A 22899-nucleotide genomic window follows, 5' to 3' on the forward strand; every position below is an offset into this window, starting at 1 on the left:
TATTTTGAAACTCTTTACCGGAAGTATCATTATATTCTTGCGCCTAACTTGATAGTAATGCTGTACTTACATATTGTGGCCACTAAAGGGCAGCACGATTATATTAACAACAGACTGTAAAGATTTTAAGTATATGTATTTATAAATAATATGTAATAATATAAATTTAAAAAACACATAAATATAAAAATAAATAGAAACAAAAATATTAAGATTCCACATACTATTAGTCCAAAAAATGAACGTATTTATCTACAATATATAAAATACATTTATGAATTTACTCACCAGAGGGCTTAATATACCATTTGTTATTAATGTATTTGTTTATTTATTTATTTATTTTTATTTATTTATTTATTTATTTTACTATTGGACAAATTGCACAATTCACTCATTTGAGTAAGAATCACCACAGTGCAAAATTCAAACAAAACTGGCAGGGACTTCAGGTTAAATAAACAGTAGAAAAGCAAAAAGAAACAAATACAAAAAAGGTCACATTTAAGGCACATCTCTAATAGTCTTAATATGCTATTATGTGTGCCTTGAAGCTTGGTACAGTTTATGGTTACAGACAGCAATACTGCCCTGCGTTGGACACAATGCGCCACTACATCCTATGTTAGTTTTTATTTTGAAAGTACTCACCGGAAGTATTCCTGTGTAACTAACTATACCTTGACCCGACAGACTTTACTTGACATTAGCACCGAGGTGTAGTACCGCGGTGTCACCACCAGAGGGCAGTATATAATCAATCAATCAATTTTATTTATAAAGCCCAATATCACAAATCACAATTTGCCTCACAGGGCTTTACAGCATACGACATCCCTCTGTCCTTAGGACCCTCGCAGCAGATAAGGAAAAACTCCCCCCAAAAAAACTTTAACGGGAGAAAAAAACGGTAGAAACCTCAGGAAGAGCAGCTGAGGAGGGATACCTCTTCCAGGACGGACAGACGTGCAATAGATGTCGTACAGAACAGATCAACATAATAAATTAACAATAATCCGTATGTCACAATGAGACAGAAAGAGAGACAGAGAGAGAGAGAGAGAGAGAGAGATGCAGGATAGACGGTAATGACAGTAGCTTATAACAACATTAATTAAAGTAATGATATTATAATAATATTATAATTATAATTCTGGCTATTGTAGTACAATATGTTGAAGGTATATCTGATAGTATACATATGTGACAATAATCATATGTGTATAATAACAGTAGGAGTATGACTAATGACAACAGCAGCAGCAGGAGGCATCTGGCAGGACCACGGCAGCGGTGCAACCACACACGTCACACTACGCAGGCACCGCTGTGATAGAAGTTAACCTGCGAGACAGTGGAGCACAAAGGCTCTGGAGAAGAGGCCGAGTTAGTGACATGCAGTGCGGCCGAGTTAGCAAGATGCAGTAACAGTACATGAGAGAGAGAAGGAGAGAAGGCGCCCGGTGTATTATAGGAGGTCCCCCCAGCAGACTAGGCCTAAGTCAGCATAACTAGGGGCTGGTACAAGGCAAACCTGAGCCAGCCCTAACTATAACCTTTATCAAAGAGGAAAGTCTTAAGTCTAGTCTTAAATGTTATGACGGTGTCTGCCTCCCAGGCCGCAACAGGAAGATGATTCCACAGGAGAGGAGCCTGATAGCTGAAGGCTCAACATAACTACTTCAGGGACCATGAGCAACCCTGCGTTCTCAGAGCGCAGTGTTCTGGTGGGATAATATGGCACTATGAGCTCTCTAAGATATGACGGAGTCTGACCATTTAGAGCTTTATAAGTTAACAGTAGGATTTTAAATTCAATTCTGGATTTTACAGGGAGCAAGTGCAGAGAAGCTAAAACAGGAGAAATATGGTCTCGTTTCTTAGTTCCTGTCTGAATTAGCTGGAGAGTTTTTAAGGACTTACTAGAGCTACCTGATAATAGAGAGTTACAGTAATCCAGCCTAGAGGTAACAAAAGCGTGGACCAATTTTTCTGCATCTTTTCAGGTCAGGATAGGCCTAATTTTCCCAATATTACGCAGATGAAAAAATGCAGTCTGTGAGGTTTGTTTTAAATGCGAATTGAAAGACAAATCTTGATCAAATGTTACTCCGGGGTTTCTTACGGTAGTGCTAGAGGCCAGAGCAATGCCATCTAGAGAAACTATGTCATCAGATAAAGAGTCTCTGAGTTGTTTGGGGCCAAGAACAATAACTTTAGTTTTGTCTGAATTTAACATCAGGAAATTGGTGTTCATCCAGGTTTTTATGTCTTTAAGGCAATTATGAAGTTTAGTTAATTGATTAGTTTCTTCTTCATCCAAATAACAATGGAAATTTACAGAGTGATTTCTAATGATGTTACCTAAAGGAAGCATATATAGAGTAAATAGGATTGGTCCGAGCACAGAACCTTGCAGAACTCCAAAACAAACTTTAGTACGTGAGGATGATTCATTATGAAAGTCAACAAACTGAAAACAATCAGATAAATAAGATTTAAACCAGCTTAGTGCAGAACCTTTTAGGCCAATTAAATGTTCCAGTCTCTGTAGCAGAATCTAATGGTCATTGTGTCAAATGCCGCACTAAGATCTAATAAAACAAGTACAGAGACAAGTCCTTTGTCTGAAGCAATCAGAGGGTCATTTGTAATTTTAACTAGTGCTGTCTCACTGTTATGATGCACTCTAAATCCTGACTGAAATTCCTCAAATAAATTATTATCATGGAGAAAATCACACAGCTGGTCTGCGACTACTTTCTCAAGGATCTTTGAAAGAAAGGGAAGATTAGATATTGGTCTATAGTTGGCTAACACCTCTGGATCCAGGGTGGGCTTTTTTAGTAGAGGTTTAATTACAGCTCCCTTAAAAGACTGTGGTACATGGCCTGATAATAAAGATATACTGATCATGTCTAATAAGTGAGTGTTAACTAAAGGTAAGACTTCCTTAAGTAGCCTAGTTGGGATGGGGTCTAAGAGACACGTTGATGATTTAGATGAAGAAATCACTGCAGTCATTTCTTGAAGAGAAATTGGGGAGAAGCAATCTAAATATATATTAGGTTTTACAGCTGTGTTTGAGGGCAGATATCTGAGGACAGGAGGTCATGAATTTTGCCTCTAATAGTTAGAATTTTGTCATTAAAAAAGTTCATAAAATCATTACTGCTAAGGGCTAAAGGAACACAAGGCTCAATAGAGCTGTGACTCTCAGTCAGCCTGGCTACAGTGCTGAAAAGAAACCTGGGGTTGTTCTTGTTTTCTTCTATTAAAGCTGAGTAATAGTTTGCTCTGGCATTGAGGAGGCCCCTCTTATACGTTTTGAGACTGTCTGCCCAGATTAAACGAGATTCTTCCAGTTTGGTTAATCGCCAATTCCTTTCAAATTTTCGCAATATTTGTTTTAAATTTGAGAGTTATACCAAGGAACAAACTTTCTTTCTTTATATAGAGAGGATTCCATTGCTCCTCTGCCAGGTATCACTTTAACAAGTGTAAGTACCATGATATATGGTAAAGAGACACAACAACATATGATTTCTTCTAGTAGCCTAAACATTTTTTAAAATAAAAGGTTCAAGTACACAGCACAGTTGTGCATTTATCAATTGCTTACTGTCTTATACCAGTATAAATTGTCTAACTAGCAAGAAGGTTACCGAAAATAGTTTCTTAGTCTCAAAACAAACAAAATATAAAACGTGCTGTGGCGGCTGCTCGTTCTGTACTATGAACGTAAAATAGTATGTCAAACACATACGGCTTCCTGCTTCCATCCTAATGGGGAAATTCTTGTTTTCAATGGCTCAAATAAAAAACACATAATCACATAAAGTCTCATAAAAAACAAAACAACAATTAGCAAAAAGTAAAAACCACAACAACAATAATTAAAACGTGTAACACATTGCATGATAATACATAAACACTTAATACTACTGTTGTCATTACTTACTGTGGCCACCAGAGGCCATCATGGTTATATGAATCACATGGATTATTTATAAAGATTTTAAATATCTAATATATGTTTTTAAAAAATCAATTAAAAAATACATATACACGCATAATATGTACAAGGATTCTTTATTATACAATCTATGACATGAACGCATTATCATTAAGGTAGACTTAGTGAAAAACTGAATAAGATAAATCAAATTTGAATGATGATGCACAAACTTTACAGTGTTTTTTGCATGTTATGTATTTTTATCCTTAGTGACTTATACACTGATTACCTTCTTACAGAGAAAAGCTAGTATACATAACGTTATTTATGAAAACAGCTACCTACATATGACAATGCAATAAAAACTTAAAACGCCAGGGGAGCAGTTTTCTTGACAAGTTGTTTAACAAACAGCCAGCTCGCAAATCAATGATTTTTAAGATAATTTCGAACCTCCATATTTATAACATAGAAAGTAAATTATTGAATCTGCTCACCAAAAGTCTTAATTTGATTTTTATTATTGTTATTTTATTTTTTATGTTTTTCAATTTTATTTCATGTTACTTTATTTTGGGTAGGTTAAATAGATAATATAAAAGGAAAGAAAAGAAAGAAAAAAATTACGTACAGCTATAATAGCTGTGATATACTATTATGGCTATATTATATTATAAATATATAAATTACATTTGCTAATATTAGCTAAAACAATCCCTTTGTATTTTGTATTCATCTAAAAAAATCTATCTAAATACATATATATTATGTTGCATATTACATCATAAATTTACCAGTGTATAGGGGGTGTCTTTCTGTTCTAATCTATTCTATTGTTCTATTTTTTTTTAACTATTTCTTTCTATATTTGAAAAAGTGGTAATATTAAAAAACTTAATTATCAAAAGAAAAAAATCTTTTCACAAGTGGCATGAAGGTTGTATACAGAACTCTGAAGGTAGCCACCACCAAAGCTGAAACTGAACTCTATTGTTGTTGCCGGGAGCTGATCCTGTTGCTTGGTAACTTTACTCCATCTGATTTTCACAGTATTGTCTTGGAAGAGGATTTTGAGCACTTACACCAATAAAAGTCCAACTAAGCAAAACTGTTTCTGCGAGAATACTGAGGAAACTAAACTGACTATGCTAAAATAAATAAAAATGCTATTTTCTATCAAAACTTATAGTTTGTAGTGCATACAGTTCACATAGTACAGTTCACTTATGTGTCATGAGACAGGCTGTGCACAATTTACAGAGCTGATGGAGTTTAGGATTTTTTTTTCTTTCATGAAAGTAAAAGAGAAAGTGACAACTTTGTCCACTAAGAACTGAGCTGACTGTTAGTGTCCTTTAGAATAATAAACTGTACATTTTAATACATATTTTAAACACTAGATGTCACTATTTTCAAAGGCTTCTCATCTCAATGGTCTCCAATCGTTGACCTGTATGAGCTCAGCATGTTCCTAAAATGACACATCTGTAAATAAAAATAACCCCCCAGTCAGTGAAAAGATGAACATGTCTCAGTTTATTTATGTACAGATGTTCAGATGAAACGATGGAGTCAAGTACAGAGGCATTTAGATTTCTGACAAACTTCAGAAAAAGTAAGACTGACAACTGGAGTATTTCATTTCACAACAGAAGCCCCCCAAAAATCTCTGCTGGACAAAGAAAACAAGCTCGTCTAAGTTACTGAAGGAAAAAACAAAAACATGCTCAAAGATTGAGACTGTAAAATATGTACACTTCTACAATCCTGACTGTTTTAATCTGTGCATAATGTCAGAGTCGACTTTGATTTAAAAGCTTTTGATTACTTTCAGTATTTTGAAAAAAAAAAAAAATTCCATTCAAATTCCTTCTAAATAAATAATCAGTTTCAAACATACAATACTCCGACCTCAAGCCATGATAATTTCAAAGGAACAAAAACAACACACCTTACCTAAATCACAAAATCGTTTAGTAGTACCACCAAATAAAACAGTGCATTGTTATTACTCACAAAATTAAACCACCTTTTTCGTCTACAGGTTAAAGTGGCTGCTAGATCCAAGTATTCAGAAAGCCACTTTCATGTCTCACCAGCCACGCTGCTTTTCTTAAAATAGACAAACACTTGTTTACCTGCAAACAGACTAAAGCAGAGAACATCTCACGAGCTACAACCTGATGTTGCTGGTGAGAACATCCCAACCTAGTATTACCTTATTTAAAATCACATTAATAAGTAGACTTACTCTTTAACAAAACTCAGTTAAAAACCAAAAATAAAACTTTAAGCTGCCGTAGATCTCAAAGGCCAAATTGTTGTAAAGACAAAGCAGTTTGCTTTTGTGACACCATGATGTTAAGAAGTGATGAACCATGGGAAATCACCTACTTCAATAAAATATTAAATTTAAGAACCAGCAAAATCTTTTTTTTATTTTTTGCAACTTTAAACCCTCAAAACTCGTCAGATGGTTTGGGACGTGAAGTCAATCAGACCAAAAATAAAATAAAAAATCAAAAGAACCAAGATGTTATTTGGGCACGGGTGAGTGGACAAGACACGTCCTCACAATTTATTAGCAGATTGGTCACAAGAAAAAAAGCAACATGTTTACAGAGAAATTGAAATGGATGAAAAATAATGACAGCACACATGGGAACAGATATATGTATGTATAAACTGATGTGTAACTATGTCACATTTCTGTACAGTGGCCAACCCTTTCAAACAAGTACATGAGTACACAAGGATGCAGTAAAGTAGTACATGAGTATGCAGATGTTTGTCAGCTTCTCTGTATTGCATGCATTCTGTATTCTACTGAACCAAGGTGCTTCTGCGTGCAGACTGATTTTCAATGCCTGCGTCAAAACTATGAGGATCTCACACTCACACGTGCAAACACATACATGACACAATCATACATTCACACACACACACACACACACACACACACACACACACACACACACACTCGCACGTGTTTCCCCTCTACCCTCTTTGTCACTCAAGAAAAAAAGAACTAAACAAAAACTAAAACACAACTCCTCCCGCACCAGTTCATCTTCCCCAGAATGAGGGAATAAATTAGCTCCATAAAATGCTTCTTTATAAAAGAAAAATAGATATTTATATAACTGTACACCTTATCTATACAGCATAAAGACAGGGAGCACGGGAAGAAGGGAAATTATCTCCAGAAATAAGACAGATTCTGGCTCTAGCACCCTTGTCCCTCCAACGCATGCGTCACGCTTCTTTTTCAGTGGGAGATGGAGCGTTCCTCACTCTGCCCAGCAGGGCCAGTTCTCCAGAGAACGCCAGGACTTTACATGACTCTCCTTCTTTTCATCCGTTCATCCATTCTTTACTTTTCTGTGTCCAGGACAGGATTGGATGAATGAGCTGAGCACGGGGAAAGCCCCATCTCTGTCTTTCTTGGTTTGACACTTGTTGAGTCGGACCAGTTCTGCCTAGTGCTGGTCTCGTCTGATCCGTCCCGCGGCTCCATCGTCAGTAGCTCTATTGCAGTTCAGTCCACTCGGTGGGCAGCAAAACACCCGGGGTCCCCTCACATGACCCTTTCATATTGACGCCCTCTGCCTCTCAGCCAGAGTCTGAGTCACTTGTATCTGAGGATGAGGAGGAAGAGGATGATGAAGAGGAGTCTGAGGAGGAGCTACTGGCGCTGAGGCGTGACGGCTGGTTGTGCTGCTCTGTTGCAGGTTTCTCTGCTGGGGAAAGGATTAGAAAGACATTTTTAGACAAGGTAAAGTAAAACATTAAAACAAACAGAAAGATGCTTCACTTATCTTTCAAAACTATCAAAAACATTTTCAACAGTACAATTTATACAGTTTAGATCTTTCTGTGTCTGCATGTCTCATTAGAATATATCATTTATGATTATAATTAACAAGTTACACTAAAGTAGTTTTGTACACAGACCAAAAGCATCTGTGGGCAGAAATAAAGAGCTTGTTATGAAATGTGAGGAAAGGAATTTGAATGGCTGTTAAACTCTGCTCTACAACAAAAACAAAATGGCATCTTGAAGTTTAATGTGACAAAGCCAGCCACTCACAATACGTCACAAAAGCGTATAAATGCCTGACTACACCTTCTTCCTCCACTTTATCTTTAAAAATTTGGAAGCTTTTACTCGTGACCTTCAGCTCTAACTCTGAACTCTTTAACATAGCAGCATAGAGGACTTACGTTTGGTCTTAACAGGCTTCTTTCCAGAGTTGAGCTGACCACTGACGTCCATCAGTCTTCTCTCCAGCTCCAATTGTTTTTCCAGAGCGAGCTCTTCCCGAGATTTGCCAGCAATGTTATTTTTACTTGCTGCATACAAACAGACAAGAAAACAATATCCATAAGATGGGAGTGCTGTGCTGCATTATCAAAGAACTACAAATCCTCAAGACCAGAAATCTCATTAAATATTTAAGACAGAATGAAAATTTAATCAAAAAAGTGAAACAACACATCTGCATGATTATGGACCTTAAAAATATGCGACTGTATCATGGTATCTTGTACTGACCATATGGCTTTCGAGGTTTCTTCCTCAGACACGTCATGACGTATCTCTCCAGTTCCCGCAGCGTTGATGGCTTCAGGGTCTCAAAGTCTATCTCAATCTCCTCTGGGTTGGTGTCTCGGAGCGAGGGCTCACGGGACTGGATGATGTACACAACACGGCCCAGCTTCTCACCCGGCAGCTTGTTGATGTCGAGGCTGAGTTGACGCTTCTCATCATATGACATGGGTGCCGTCTCTTCCTCTTCATCCGAGTCGAAATGACTCACTATGGGCTCGTGGACCGGATGAGGCATGCTAAACGTCATGCCTCCCTTTTTGGTTCTAATGAAAGACAGGAGAGAAGGAGACAGACAAAGAGACCGTTAAGAGGTGACTGAGGGGTTGTCTTTTCAAGCCGACAGTGCGCAAGCAGTCATACCTTATATGGCTTGTATGGACGGTGTACTTCTTCTAAATTATACTTATTTCACACTACAGTAACAATTCCTTTGCAAATCTCACACATGTAGCAATCTGTCTGACTCTGTGCTAGAGTGAGACTCTAGGGACGTCTTGCACAATTTCTGGGGCGGCTAATACAGCTTGCAACACATACAATTTGTCCCATAGGTGTCAGTACTCACTTGCTCTTGTTGTTTTTCTTGCTTGGTGCTTTTTTGACTGGCACTACAGGACCAGCCGTTCCTCTGTTGCTCTTGGGTTTTGGAGTCTTGGTGATCTTGGGGGTCTTGGGCGGTCTTATAGGTGTAATCTCTTCCTCTATCTTCCGATGCTTCTCTTTATCGACCTTTTTCTTCTTTTTCTTGTCCTTCTTCTCTTTCTTTTTCTTGGGTTTGATGATGGGGCCCTGTGAAAGTGCAGTCAGCTGCTCATGCACAGCTTTGAGCTGAGGGGAGAAAGACGGACAGATGTTTTAATGGAATATCGAGAAAGTGATACAGCAAAATTATATGATATACGTTGTGTGTGTATTTGTGTACATTGGAGTACAAACCTGTTCCTGCAGCTCTGCCAGCCGGTTCGCCCTCTCCTCCTCTGAGTCAGAGCTGGGGCTGCTCTCGCTCTCCTCACTCTCACTGCTGAGCTCACTCTCAGACGACGATGAAGAGGACGAGGAGGAAGATGAGGAGCTAGGGGGTGCTGGAGGCTCATCTGGCATCTTAGCAAAGCAGAACTCAAATACATCCTGAAAGGATTAAACAGTATGTGAGATAAAAAAAAACGCACTGTGATGATTTGAGGCACACGACAGTGAGGTAAAGAAGTGACACTAGCAGTGGTATTTAAATACAACATTAATCAGAACTTGTATCAGCAGAATAAGTGCATTACCTGCAGTTTTCTGGCCATGCCCACCACATCATGATCAGGCGGGTTGTACTTGTAGCAGTTTGAGAACATCAGTCTAACATCAGCAGAAAATTGTTGGGAGTCACGATACTCTCTGCCGTCCATCTTCCTCTAAAGATGATAAGAGAGAAGAAGATTTTAGGCACACACTTATTGAAAATAAGACAAAGGTGTGTTCCACATTGTCTGGTGTCCCTGGAAGTACCAGTTCTAATTAATCTATAACTAGGCCACACCTTACAGTGAACTCTCATTCTCCATTACAGAAAATAAAAGTGAAACGGTGAAGGTAGGTGTACATAGAGTATATAAGTGAGCAGGACTGGAGAACAGATAACACCCAGTTTGTCTGTTCTGACAAATGTTGACAGTTGTGTGTGTATATTCCTCAGGCAAGTACCTTGATGGTGCTAAGATCCATGGGCTGCTTAATGATGTCGTGGTAGTCGTGAAGACCAAGTGATGAGGCATCAACAGGCTTGTAAAACGGCCAGGCATAAGCTGCGTGCTTCTTTGACAGAAGCTCCTTCAGAACCCCATTGCAGTAGCGCAGCTGGGGACTCAGCTTGCTGCGGCGCACCGGCGGCGGCACCATGGAATCTGGGAGATCCTTCTTGGGAGGCTTGATGGCTCTTCCACTCACTCCTCTCCTGCCCCCAGACCCTGCTTTGTTACCCATCATCACTGTTCCACAGCCCATACCCATACCCATGCCCATGCCCATCCCCATGCTCATGCCCTGGCTGAGGCCGAGGCCTTGGTTCATCCCCAGGCCGGAGTTGTGGTCCACTCCCAGAGAAGTGAGGGTGAGCGGGGAGTCGTGCCCACTGCCCATCCCCAGGCTGATGCCACTGACACCCATGGTGCTCATGATGGGCATGGCTACAGTGGTTGGGGTGGTTGTGTCTGCTTTCCTTTTCACACCTTTTTTCTGTGGTTGAAGAGAAGACAAAAAGAGGGTGAGTCAGAGAAGGGGTGTTTTGTCCTGGTCATCGTAACTTTTATTCAGAAAAAAAAAGTTAAAATCTAAATACACAAATACAAAATGTACAGTGTGATAAATTACCTTAGCAGTGGGCTGTGTGGGAGGCAGACTAGTAATGGTAGGGATGCTTTGTTCACTTGTAAGAATGGGGGGCAGGCTCTTAGTCATATGTGTCTGTGGGGGGGTGGAGAGGATGGAGTCAGGTGTTTCTGGGGTTGGAGGTGAGTACGCTGACTGGGAAACAGCTGGGACCTGATGAGCTGTTGTCACTCCTCCAGAGACTGGGAGAGAGATTGGAAGGGGACAGATTTAGAAAAACAAATTTTCAGCAAAATGGTTTGTGCTAAAACATACAAGCATTAAAAAGTTAATTAACTTGTATGATAATTGCAGTTTTAACACGTCTGAATGTATTAGCCTGCTTGCAGCCAATTCTCACCTGCATTACCTCTGCCTTTTCTGCCAGGTTTGCCTGGTTTGATCCGAGGAGGTGGAGGAGGTAGCTCTAGTTCCTCTTGGGGCATCTGGGCCACTTTCTGCAGGAAGGCCTTCTCCAGAGACTGAGCCATCAGTACTATGTCATCTGTAGGCTGCAGGAGGAAATTTGGCAAAATGCTTATGACCATAGAAAGACAAATTATTATGCAGTTCAACTCAATACCATGTTTTCATACACACAATAATACAGTAAGAAAAATTCAAAAAACTTAATTTTACAAAACAGTTCCTTCACTGACATAACATTTTGCATCGGATGATTTCTGATGTTTATTACATGTCCACATTATCTTAATAGGATTTCTGGGGCTCAAACTTTCTCGCACACACACACACACACACACACTTACACACAGTCTTACCTTGTTATAAATGTAGCAATTGGTAAACATGGTGTTGAAGTCCTGCATGCACTCACTGGCACTGCGGTAGTAGTTATTTTCTAGTCTCTTCTTTATAGTGCCCATATCCATGGGAGTTTTGATGATCTTATGATAGTCCTGGAGGGAGACAGAGACACTTTCAGGATAGGAGAAAGTGGCCACTACATCCCCAAATTACTATCTAAGCTTGATTGACATGTTGACATTTAATTTTGTGAAAAGGCATGAGGTTCATTTTACAAATAAGGTTGGTCCCTCCTCTAGACAGAAGGAAGGCAAAGTCCAATTTTGGCGTTCACACTCACTGGCAGGTTGAGCTTGACCGCATCTACAGGTTCATGGAAGGGCCAGGCAAAGTGGTGCCTCCACAAAGACTTGAGCAGGACTTTCTGTAGGAACTGAAGTTGGTTGGTCATCCTTCCTTGTCGGTTGGGGTCTTTCACTGGGGGCTGTGGGGGTCCCGCAGGGGCCAGAAGACTGAGGGGGGGCATCCCAGGACTCTCAAAGCCCTCATAGAGTAGTGAAGGTTTTCTGATGCGTTTTCCGGCTGTGGTAGAACCCTGGTCCATCGTTGTGACTCCCATAATGCCAACCTCAACCCCGACAAGGGAGCTGTGGAGAGCAGTTGACAGACCAATTAACTTTTTAGCAATTGTCATAAGTTTTTAGAATGATGCCAGGACTGATATGTACTGAAAGGGCGTAAACATGGCCTATTGCTCTCCCAAGCTGAAATGGGTTAGCTCTTCACCTCAACAAAATCATCAAATTTTTGACTTTTACAGACTCTTCTGTCCATTTGCTGTCTCATAAATTGAGCCAGGTACATAGCCTGCATATGCAGGAGATCAAAGTGGAGAAGACTTAATGTATTCATAGCCTTTATTCTGGGAGTATACATTCATAACTTTACCACAAAAAACTCATAGCCGAATATACCCTCCAAAAAATTCCCGATTGACTGAAAAAGTTGTATTCTACCAGGATTAGCAGAGACATTTGTGACATATAATCAATCCCATAAACCTTGGGATCAATATAAAAACTAATTGTCTCATCCTCACATAACAATGTTCTTGTTGGCATACATTGTATGTTATCCTATCAAACTTGATTAATCCTGGTTCCTTTACCACACACCCAAAACAATATAGTATTCAATGAAATCCCCTTTACAAGGCAGTCAGTCACACATCATACATCCACCTGACTTGGAATTTTCTACTGCCAAATCAGCACTCCTGGTCCCCAGAGAACAGGCATGACTACCACTTCTTCCTCTTTTCATCTATCTCATCAATTACAGAAACATATACCACCCTTCAGGTATAAATTACCCTTCCAAAAATGATTGTGGGGTCTGACCAACCTTGCAAAAAAACTGTAAGGACTGTCTCGAAAATCGAATACAAATGGCCGTAACATGCTTAAAAATGTCACATTAACTATTAGTAGCCACTTATCCATGGTAATGATCTCTTAACCCTCAAGTTAATATCCTGTTGTGTTGTACACACCCACTTGCTACATCAACAGTTGTACTGTGGCTTTGCTTGCCACTGCAGTTTGTAGAGTTAATAGGTTATTTCTACAGGGGCAGCAGGCAAGACTGCACAGAGAATGAGTCAGGGGCTGATATGGACCTTTAAAAACTCTATGCTGCTCTACAACCAGGAAAGTGGCGGTGCTAGCTTATATCAGCAGCAGAGGGTGTTCCTGCTTAACTCTGATGCAGTCGGGTTGCCATGTTCTCACACCACCAATAAAAGATACTTCTAGCATCTCTACAGGGTTATCTGGTCTGTTGCTGAGAAGCAGAATGTGTATAAACATAATTATCTTAACCCTAGAAAGATTGTGACTGGTGTTACACCAATCTGAGGCAATTTTATACAATACCATAAGAAGACTGCTACCTTTCAATAATGCTAGAGTTTCAGAAGCCAAGCCCTGACCTACAGTTTGCGCTAACAAAAACAACCACTTGAAATAGGAAAAAAAACATCCCTACCCCTTTTAATTTAGTTCTTTATCAAAATTGATGTGATGCTACAAATACTCCAGGATGACAGACACTCATCTCATCAGTCATTTTAAATATTTGAAACCTGACTGCCATTGAGGAACTTACTTCTGTGTGCTACATGTGCATCTCAGATGAATGCATTTTCTGCATTAAAAATGCCTGCACTCCTAACTTTGACGTCAGGGAGTGTAAGCATCTACTTCCTCCGCTGTAAATAGTATGAACTCACCATAGCCCATCTCCGCTGGTCTACTGACACTGCAAAACAAAACTTGTTTCATCCCCTGCTGAAAAAATAATTTTCAGATACTATCACATTGTCGATGTCCTCTTGTCAAGTTTGCAACAGTTGATGCAAAGGACCATGGAGTTTGCATAATGCTGTTAACAAAAGAGCCTTTTATGACAGGTGTATACCTTATTGGTGCATCCTATTAATGCACTGTCTGTACCACCGGCATTTAAGCATTAGTCCATGTCTAAGAATACTGAACAAACTGTTTCAAACACAATGAAGTAAACTTAGCTGCCACGGGAGTACTTGTAACTTATGAAGTATGTCAACATGGCTAGAAATTTGCACTCTGCATCTATTTGTTTAAAGTTGGCAATCGGTTTTGAATGATACAACTTTTGGAAACACATTTGACAGTTAGTGTACTTTATTATTTAAAAAGGGAAAGTAATCATGTACATAACATTAACAACACTAGACAAAAACAATTATGTTAGCTGCAAAACGGATTAACAAATTAGTAAAAGTAAAATTGGGTATGGGAGTCTAATGAAAACAAAACACAAAAGGAAACTGAAATGAAGTACAGTGGAATTATACTATAAATTAGGTAAAATCTAAATGAGTAACCCACAATGAAAGTTGCTACGTAGCTTGGGTTGAGTGACATTGAGCGATGTAACCAGGCAACCAACAGAAACACACATGGAAAGCTAATGTTACACCCTTGCCTTTTAACGTTAATGCAATGTCGTCGTACCGGTGATCACAACAACCCCTGTCCGTCACATGGCTACAATAACAACCCGGCAAAACAAGCACCTCTGCCTTTATAGCATTATCTGGCGTAATATTGCTCGTGGTCGTCAACACTGTGGCTTTCCTCTCCGCCATAATACATCATAACGTTACAAGAAGCTAACTCGTAACGTACCTTGTGTCCAGTTTTGATATTTAATAACACAATTTAATTACTATTATAAAAACAAAACACGCCGGCTGACGGTTAAGCTACACTTAACGTTATACAGGAGAAAAACTTGGGTCTGTGGCGCTAATGCTAGCACTGCTAGCACCATCTGCCAGGCAGCGGGAGAGAGAGCGGCCAACGGCAGAGGCGCTCCGAAGATGGCGCCGGCGTAGTGCGAACAACAGTCGCAGCTTTTTACAACCCACAAACAGTTATTTCCATTATAGGGATATCGCTTCTAATTCCTTTATCGACGCGGCAAAATTCTTCCTGCAGCACATTCACTGTCCATTTCCCTCTTCCTCTCGTTTTACGGCAAACATAGGCTGCCAGCAACGATATTTTGAGGGGGAAAAAGAAACACTCACAAGAAATGTTTACAATATTCCCTCTGATGGAAAGCTGAGAGTCAGTTTTACCGGTAGATACCTGTCAAGGAGCGGGTTAACGGCCATATCCATCAGGATGGATCCGGATTCTCTTTTTAGCTAGACTCAGTCCTGGATCCGTCTCTGTTCGTCAGTTCTCTCCGCTCCCCGTCACAGCAAACTCCTCTATTCTGCTTCGTTGAAATGGCGACGATTTGACTACACCCGGTGTTTTATAGACAGACGACTCACCCTATTGGGTAGACTACCTCAGACTGTCCACGCCCTCTGAGTTACCATTCGCTACTTACCCTGTCCGTCAAAGTCACCACACCCCTAGATACTGAGACTTCACTGACAATCTTTCGGGCCAACCTATTCGCATGCTTTTGCTGTCCGTCAAGGAAATTGCAAAATACTATTGGCCCAGCCTATTCAGTAATACAGATATGCTGTCTGTGACAGGCTCCGCCATTTAATCCTGTACAAAATGCGAGGGCACCGAAACCACCCTCCTCCTTATCAGATTACATTACGTCAACGTGTGCAAAGCGACGGCGGGGATTGGTCAATAAGGTTGTAACGCGGGCTTCCAGGGTAAATACCAAGAAGCCTATTGGTTCTTCCACCAGGTCACGCGTACCCCAGAAGAGCCTCTCCCCACGAGCTGTCTGCTTACCAGAATATCCGCAGTTCTGTCTTTCGGAAGAGGGGTACAGCCGCCATCTTTAAGTATAGTGACACAGAGTATTATATTAGAATTATTGGCACGGGTGAGTTAAAACACCAAGCAAAAAGTACAAAACACCACATGATTCGCGTACAAACACATCTTGACTAGGTAGAATTAAATCTAATGCAGAAAAAGACGGCCATTTGAGAATACTAAACCACACAAGGCCTCAAAGGCTCAAACCCTCAAAATAGTACATAATGTCCAAGCTAACAATGATATTTGCATGTATAACGATTAGTCTGTAGGTTATCTAGTTGAACAAGTAATAAAAAGACCACACCCAGACGAGATCACAAGAACAACCAACTATCCACTGAATGACACAGCAGTTTTCTCCTCACTGACCTCAGACTACATTTGATCAAAACAGATGCTGCTTTTTCCCAAACTACTTAAGACAATCACATTGGCAATTACGATAATTAAAGCATTTAAAAAATCACAACGAAAAATAATCTTGTAGGTTTGAAAATGTAAATACCATACCTGGCCTTTGTTAGTTAACAAAAGAGCCCAAACCAAAATCGATAATCACATAATGTTAATTTCAAAATTAAGTACATCTTTAAGAGCCTTGTGATCTTTAAAAGCAACCGACCTGAACTAAAATTCAACAACCACACAAAATGGTTACCTAACCACTATACGCCCATCCCCCACTCCAAGGTTACAAATTCCCCACAATGTCACTCAAATAAACGATGAAAAGTCACACCAAATCCTTGCAACATTAATTATAACAAACGATTTAACAACTTTACGCAATAAAAACCGATAAAAACTACGAATCAAAGAAAAGATCAATTATCCAAAAGACAAATAAATATTTTCAAAGTATGACATTAAAATCTTAAATTCAAAATAAATACAAATGTCGACTGGTAAATCCCAAAATAATGCGAAACCTTTCTTCAAATAATCTTCTTGTCTTCCACCTCGATACTTTTTAACCAACACATTTCCCTCAAACATGTCCGCCTTCTTCCCCCCATTCCCTGCGCTGGGTGGGGGAGGGGAGTCATGTGATGAAATAAGGCTGAGCGCACTGTTTATCGAAACTTCGACACGTGGCAATCCACAAAAAAACGCAATAGAGTATATCCACAGTGTGTCCTTCGTCGTAAAACGTCTCCTCCATACACAACCTCTGATTTATACAAAGTATTAGGCTCAGATTTGGGGATAAAGTTGGCAAAATATCCGAACAAAGAGCATACTTTCCGCTGGAGTTGGCTGGCTCCGATTGGTCAAGCTTGACCACGTGACAAAAACGATTTTAGTATTATTGATTGTCCTAATTCCCAAAACTTCCTCTATTGTAATCCGTGTATGATCGCAATAATCCTTTAAATGTCATGTGTAGTTTCTCAGTTTGTCTCAAAGGGGTAAGTAATGTCTATTTTCTCCAGTTGACGATTGCTGTCGAGCTCAGATGTGTTGCAACACGAAGCATTGCGCATGCGCCCCTGCCATGAAGACGCATTGCCAACGACGCACTGAGAATACAAGAGGCTGATCCCAAAGCAGTTTGGCGTTTTTTTTCCATGTAACAAATGCTGAGAGCCCAGTGTTCTCTGGAAAGGAGGTGGGATCCAGCTGGAGACGAAATGACGAGGATTGATTTCCAAATTAAAGCAGGAATAAGTAGAAACACATTTACCTCAGGTTGTGTGAATGAAAGAGGCTTTTGAATATGATCATTTTTGGTATTTGTTCTGACCACTATCTATCTGGGCTATTTATCCAATTCCAATATCCCTAACTCACAGAAGGCTTTTTATAATTAAGCCTGATCTCATTTCATAAAAAATAAAATTATATAAAATTCAACTTCATTTATACACAAACAGTGGGACACATTTAGATGACAGTATAACAGCGATGAAGAAAAAAAGCAGTTGAATTTTGTCAAAAGTTGTCAAAGGTGAATACAGGTATACAGTGTGATGTGTTACCTAAATCTAAATCTAAGCTTAGCCTACACCTCATATCAACCACGAGCTGAAACGAAATTTAAACTCAAGAGACTTTAGATATCAAGATGATAAAATTTAACTTTTCAGAGAATCAAGTGTAATTCTGTTACAGGTTGCCAAATGAAATCTAAAACCATTACTTTGAATATTATTATTTATTGCTAGCCTATTCTATTTCTAACTGAAGATTCGGTAGGCTATCTATTTGAATTAAATCTGATGTCATTTAGAAGATAAATAAATATCTCATTAAAATGTCAGCTCATACTTCAGGTCATATTTCTCTTATAAATCACTTTAAAAATGGTGAACTGCCTTCACCAACAAAGCTCTTTCTGAGTCTATCTGCATAAATATATGTTGTTGTTGTTGTTGTTGTTGTTTTTCATTTGTTTGTTCTGGTTATTGTATTCTTTAATCCTAACACTCAGGTTGCGATTCAACATAGTTGGTTTATCAGACCTAGTGATTTGGATCAAAGCTGTGTTCCTTCATTACACATTTCTGCTCACTAACACAGAACAGCCTGGTGATCTGACTGTGTGATCTGATCGTTCGCCCCACAGCCACTGCTGTAATCTGCAGAAGAGTAAAACTGAAATGTACCTTAAATGATAAAAGGGTGATTATGAGAAAGCCAAATGGCTTGTGTCTATCTAAATTATCTATTGTCTATCTAAATTAATTCCTCTCTAAATTGCACTTGTTTTTCTCTTTGAATATTGAACATTAATTTCATTTTATCTTGTGTGTGATTATGTATTTTCTATGCCATGCTGTATAATGTATTGCTATCTAGTCGTTTTCATTGGTTTTGCAGTGTTGGTTTCAGCCATACTGCCTTGTTCTGCATGTCTCATGTAGCTCACAGATGTTTGTGTTGTTGGGGTGTGGATTCCTGGTAAAGGATCCACAACTCAACAACATAAACGATATATAAGAACATACTGGGAAAAGGTCAAGTGTTTATAATACATGATTGAATTATAACTGAATAGGATTAAATGGATAGTTACGTCAAGAATGCCCTGAGATTAATTGTTGTTGTTTTGTCACATTTTCAGTTAAGCCTATTTCTATGTATTAAAAATCAACAAAAGCCTGATAAAGAATTGTCACATTCCCCAAATCAAAAAGTACGACTACAGCAAAACCTATATTGGTGAGCCAAACATGGCTGATCATTGACTCATCTCAAAGTAAATAAAATGCACACTGTGTTGTGTTACTGGTATGTTGCTATATTTTGTGTGGAAGGCTCTGACCTGAATATCCAGGAACTGCCATGTAGGAAGGGGAATTGGACGAAGGGAGGGGTTGGTGGATTACATCAGAATCAGCCTCCTCTGACTCATCATGGTGCTCTCTCTCTCTCTCTCTCTCTCTCTCTCTCTCACCCCCTGTGTGTACCTCTTCGTTTTATTCAGCACTTGGCTGCACCAGCCTGTCACATGATGACAATCAGCCCAGAAATGGTTGCCAAGGAAGCTCTCTCCCTCACAACGCCTCAGTCCTGAGTCACAGTGGCCAGGGTTTTACAAATCTACTGTAAACTGGTTCAGTGTTGACAGCCATACTCCATGATCACAGATTGCTTTTATGCTGTTTGCATGAGCCTGGTGTCATGAATAGATATATTCTGAGTGTCAAATATTTTCTGCAGCTGTCGTGTTAACTCTGTAAATCTCGTCCATTCACTTCCTCTCACTATGGTGGTGAAGCCTTCCTTAGCAACAACAGTCCTTTTGACAACATGGAAGCAGCAGTTTTCAGATACAGAGGAGCACTGTGTGCATTTAAACTTCCTATTTAGTGTTGTTGCGTTGTCATCTCTTAAACATCACATTTATCTCTGAAAAGTTGTCAGCTGCAAGGATATAGGCTTTTATGTCAATCGCGCCCACACAAACGCACACCCACATACTCTCAAATAATTTCAAAGGCTTCTTTGGCACTTTGGTATACTGAAACACAGTACTGCCAGAGCAGACTGTACAAGGCGGTATAAACAGGGAAAAGACCATTTTCAAGACACAAACAATAAATCATTATGTTAACATCATAGTGCATGTCAACCATCTTCAATTTTTCTTAATGCAAATAGCAGCAAGGCACAGATACAGATAGATATAAGCAACAAAATTAAATAATAATACTAGTGTGTGTGACATGTCTCATGCTTTTATCACCTCTCAGCTTGACTTGCCCAGTGCAATTCCCTGTAGATGGGTTGACCCACTCCACTCTTTCTAAATGGTTAAAAAATACAGCTGCTAGACTCTTAACTGGAATTAAGAAATGACAACACATCACTCCTGCTCAGTAAAATACAGAATTTATTTTAAAATTCTGCTATTTGTTTTAAAAGCCTTAAATGGATTAGCCCCGCGATACATTCCCAACTTGCTCCATGTTCTCTCCCCTTAGGTCACTTAGGTCATGGCTTTTGCACACCTTTTACTTCTTTAATCATGTAAACCTGTGTTGGGGCATTTGGTTCAACTCCTGTCATTCTTAATAATGCTATATAAATAAAAATTACTTGACTTTGTCTTCCTTGCACAACTGGCAGAATTGCTCCTCTTTGAGGAGTTATGAATGTTTGTATCGGCCCGTCTCAATGGCCAGGTTGTGCTTACTGAGTATATACGTCGTCAAGGTAGTTCTTTGCTTCATGCCGGTCACTGTGGTCAGGTATCTGCCACACTGTGCTGAGCTTTTAGAGCCAGATAGCATTGCATTTTGCTTTGTGCTTTTGTTAAGGTGTTCTAATTGGTGATGTTGTTTCACCATGTCCACAGTGCTACTCACACATTGTGTTCATGAAATTGTTTTGCACACGAAATCACAGTATTTGGCACTAGCTTGCTGATCTTTCCATTCCCAGCTATTTTCATTTGCATCACAGTGAGTTTTTGTTGGTTTTACAAAGCCTGTACTCAAAAACACACATGTATTGTTTTCCATGTTGTGATTGCTGCACATATCTTCACTAACATAGTAATGCTGAGCCTCCTTTCTTTATTTATGAAAGTCTTCTTTTTTTCATTTACAACACCCATATGTATTTTTGTAATTATCTAATGGGCATTAGCAGCCTTACTTGATACCAAACAAATAGAAGCATGTCATGTTAGAGTATTGCACAGTATTTCTACTGTTTATTTAGTGACGACACTAATCAAACAAAGACAGCAGGTCACCTCTCCTACAGAGGTGTTTTGTTTTGTTTTCCTTTTGCAAACTGGACATTGTTGCGTGCCGTGTTTGCATGTGCAGAGCAGTGCCCATTTCCTGTGTTGTGCTGTAGATGTACAATTGTGTCATAGAAAGCCAATAGGTTCAGCTAAAGTTGTTGTAGATTGATAAGATAATTTTGTACAACACTTTTTTCACTCTACTGTAAGTCACAGCATATCTTACAAGAAAAGGCATATGAAGTTTTAAGAGTCATCCTCTTAACTGCTTCTGTAGCGTCACATTTTTGATCTCATTTTGAAGCAATGCTTTTCTTCAGACAATATGAAGATAAAGGTTGGACATTAATTTGAAAACCAAAGGTCATGGGCAGCATCGTTTCAAGAGGTTAACTATCCGAGTCTAGGAAAACAACAGCTGCTTATTTATGCAGTCATGCAAAGGAAGTTGTAAATGTGTGAATCAGAACGGGGGCACCTCATTATACTCTCAAAAAAGGGAGCAGGGACCACAAGGTGAGTGATTTCCATCTGAATGGAGCTGGACTTTCTCCTGTAGAGAATTCACTTGGTGGAGAGAGCAAATCTATAAACCTGAAAATGTTATCAATGCTGTGACCCATATATATAACATGTATTTTCCCAAGTATTTCTAATGTGATTGCAATTAAACAGCAACTGTGCACCACACACACCAAGTACAGGACAGGGAATGCTTAATGCTGGTACAGATAAACACAAAGATGGTCAGTGGCATGAAATGAGATTAAGATTAACATGCCTCCTAATCTATTATGTGTAATCTCTGATGGAGCATATGTCTCTTGGCCCTTGATATTATTTTAGACAATGTAGTTTTAATGTTGTTGTTTACTGTTTTTGGTCAAAGAGTGGGTAAGACAACTGAAAAGAGAGCAAGAACAGGAGAGACGCAAGGAAGTGCAAGACAGCGTCATGAGGGAGAAAAGTGTGTGTGTGTGGGTGTGTGTGTGTGTGTGTGTGTGTGTTTGTACACAAACAGCCGGGCTCAGGTGTGAAAGTCTGGCTTGTCGTCCCATTGTGCCTCCTCTCCCCGCCTGTTTAGCTCTTCCCCAGAACAATGTGCAAAACAATCAAGGAGGAAACCATCAAAGTCTGGTGAAAGTCTCTCATATCCGGACTGGTTTATTCATTCCTCAGTTGGAAAGATACAAGAGCAAAGGTGAGTGATACTGCAGAGACACTGGCTGCTCTTTACACAAATTCAGAATACTTGAGTTATTGTACCAAACATTTTGGACAGGATAACTTAAATACTTAACAGATTCATACAGTGCTGTTTTAAGTGCTGTTTCTTATTAACTGAATCTTCACTTTCATTCCAGTTCATTTACTTCAAAATGCTGCATATTGTATACATGATTTCCTCAATTATTTTGGTACCTTTATGCCTTTGGGGGTTTGAAAAGTCAAAAATATGTTAAAAATAAAGGCTTTTGACAAGCAAGTTCTGTCCACCTCTAGAGATTTTACATTTGACATGTTGGCGCTTGAGGTTGTATTTATGTACTGCTATTATTAAAATAAATGGAAAAAAAACCTACAAGTCAATCCTTGTATAAGATGCAACTGTCCTTTTTTTAGAATTAAAAACGTATTAGGAGGCCAACAGGTGTCAGCAAAT

The 22899-nt window shown here is 39.3% G+C and overlaps 1 protein-coding gene across 4 annotated transcripts; it reads right to left on the reverse strand.

Annotated features, from left to right (window-relative positions):
* Nucleotides 1-5471: 5471 nt before the first annotated feature.
* Nucleotides 5472-17540, reverse strand: brd2a (bromodomain containing 2a). Of its 4 annotated transcripts, none has more exons than XM_049601750.1 (12): nucleotides 15389-17540; nucleotides 12034-12340; nucleotides 11708-11845; nucleotides 11287-11437; nucleotides 10929-11128; nucleotides 10263-10793; nucleotides 9845-9973; nucleotides 9507-9698; nucleotides 9136-9398; nucleotides 8514-8833; nucleotides 8183-8311; nucleotides 5472-7695 (listed from the first exon to the last, which is right to left on the reverse strand). In XM_049601750.1, exons 1-12 carry the CDS (start codon nucleotides 15418-15420, stop codon nucleotides 7571-7573), a joined length of 2517 nt encoding a protein of 838 aa, XP_049457707.1. In that variant the 5' UTR covers nucleotides 15421-17540; the 3' UTR covers nucleotides 5472-7570. The 4 variants fall into 4 exon arrangements, with proteins under 4 accessions (XP_049457707.1, XP_049457709.1, XP_049457708.1 ...); XM_049601752.1 differs by having other exon boundaries at nucleotides 5472-7698; nucleotides 16550-17539; XM_049601751.1 differs by having other exon boundaries at nucleotides 5472-7698; nucleotides 11296-11437; nucleotides 15389-17539.
* Nucleotides 17541-22899: the final 5359 nt, after the last annotated feature.

Source organism: Epinephelus fuscoguttatus, linkage group LG17 (genome assembly GCF_011397635.1).
Source record: "Epinephelus fuscoguttatus linkage group LG17, E.fuscoguttatus.final_Chr_v1".
In the NCBI taxonomy this organism is placed as follows: domain Eukaryota; kingdom Metazoa; phylum Chordata; class Actinopteri; order Perciformes; family Serranidae; genus Epinephelus; species Epinephelus fuscoguttatus.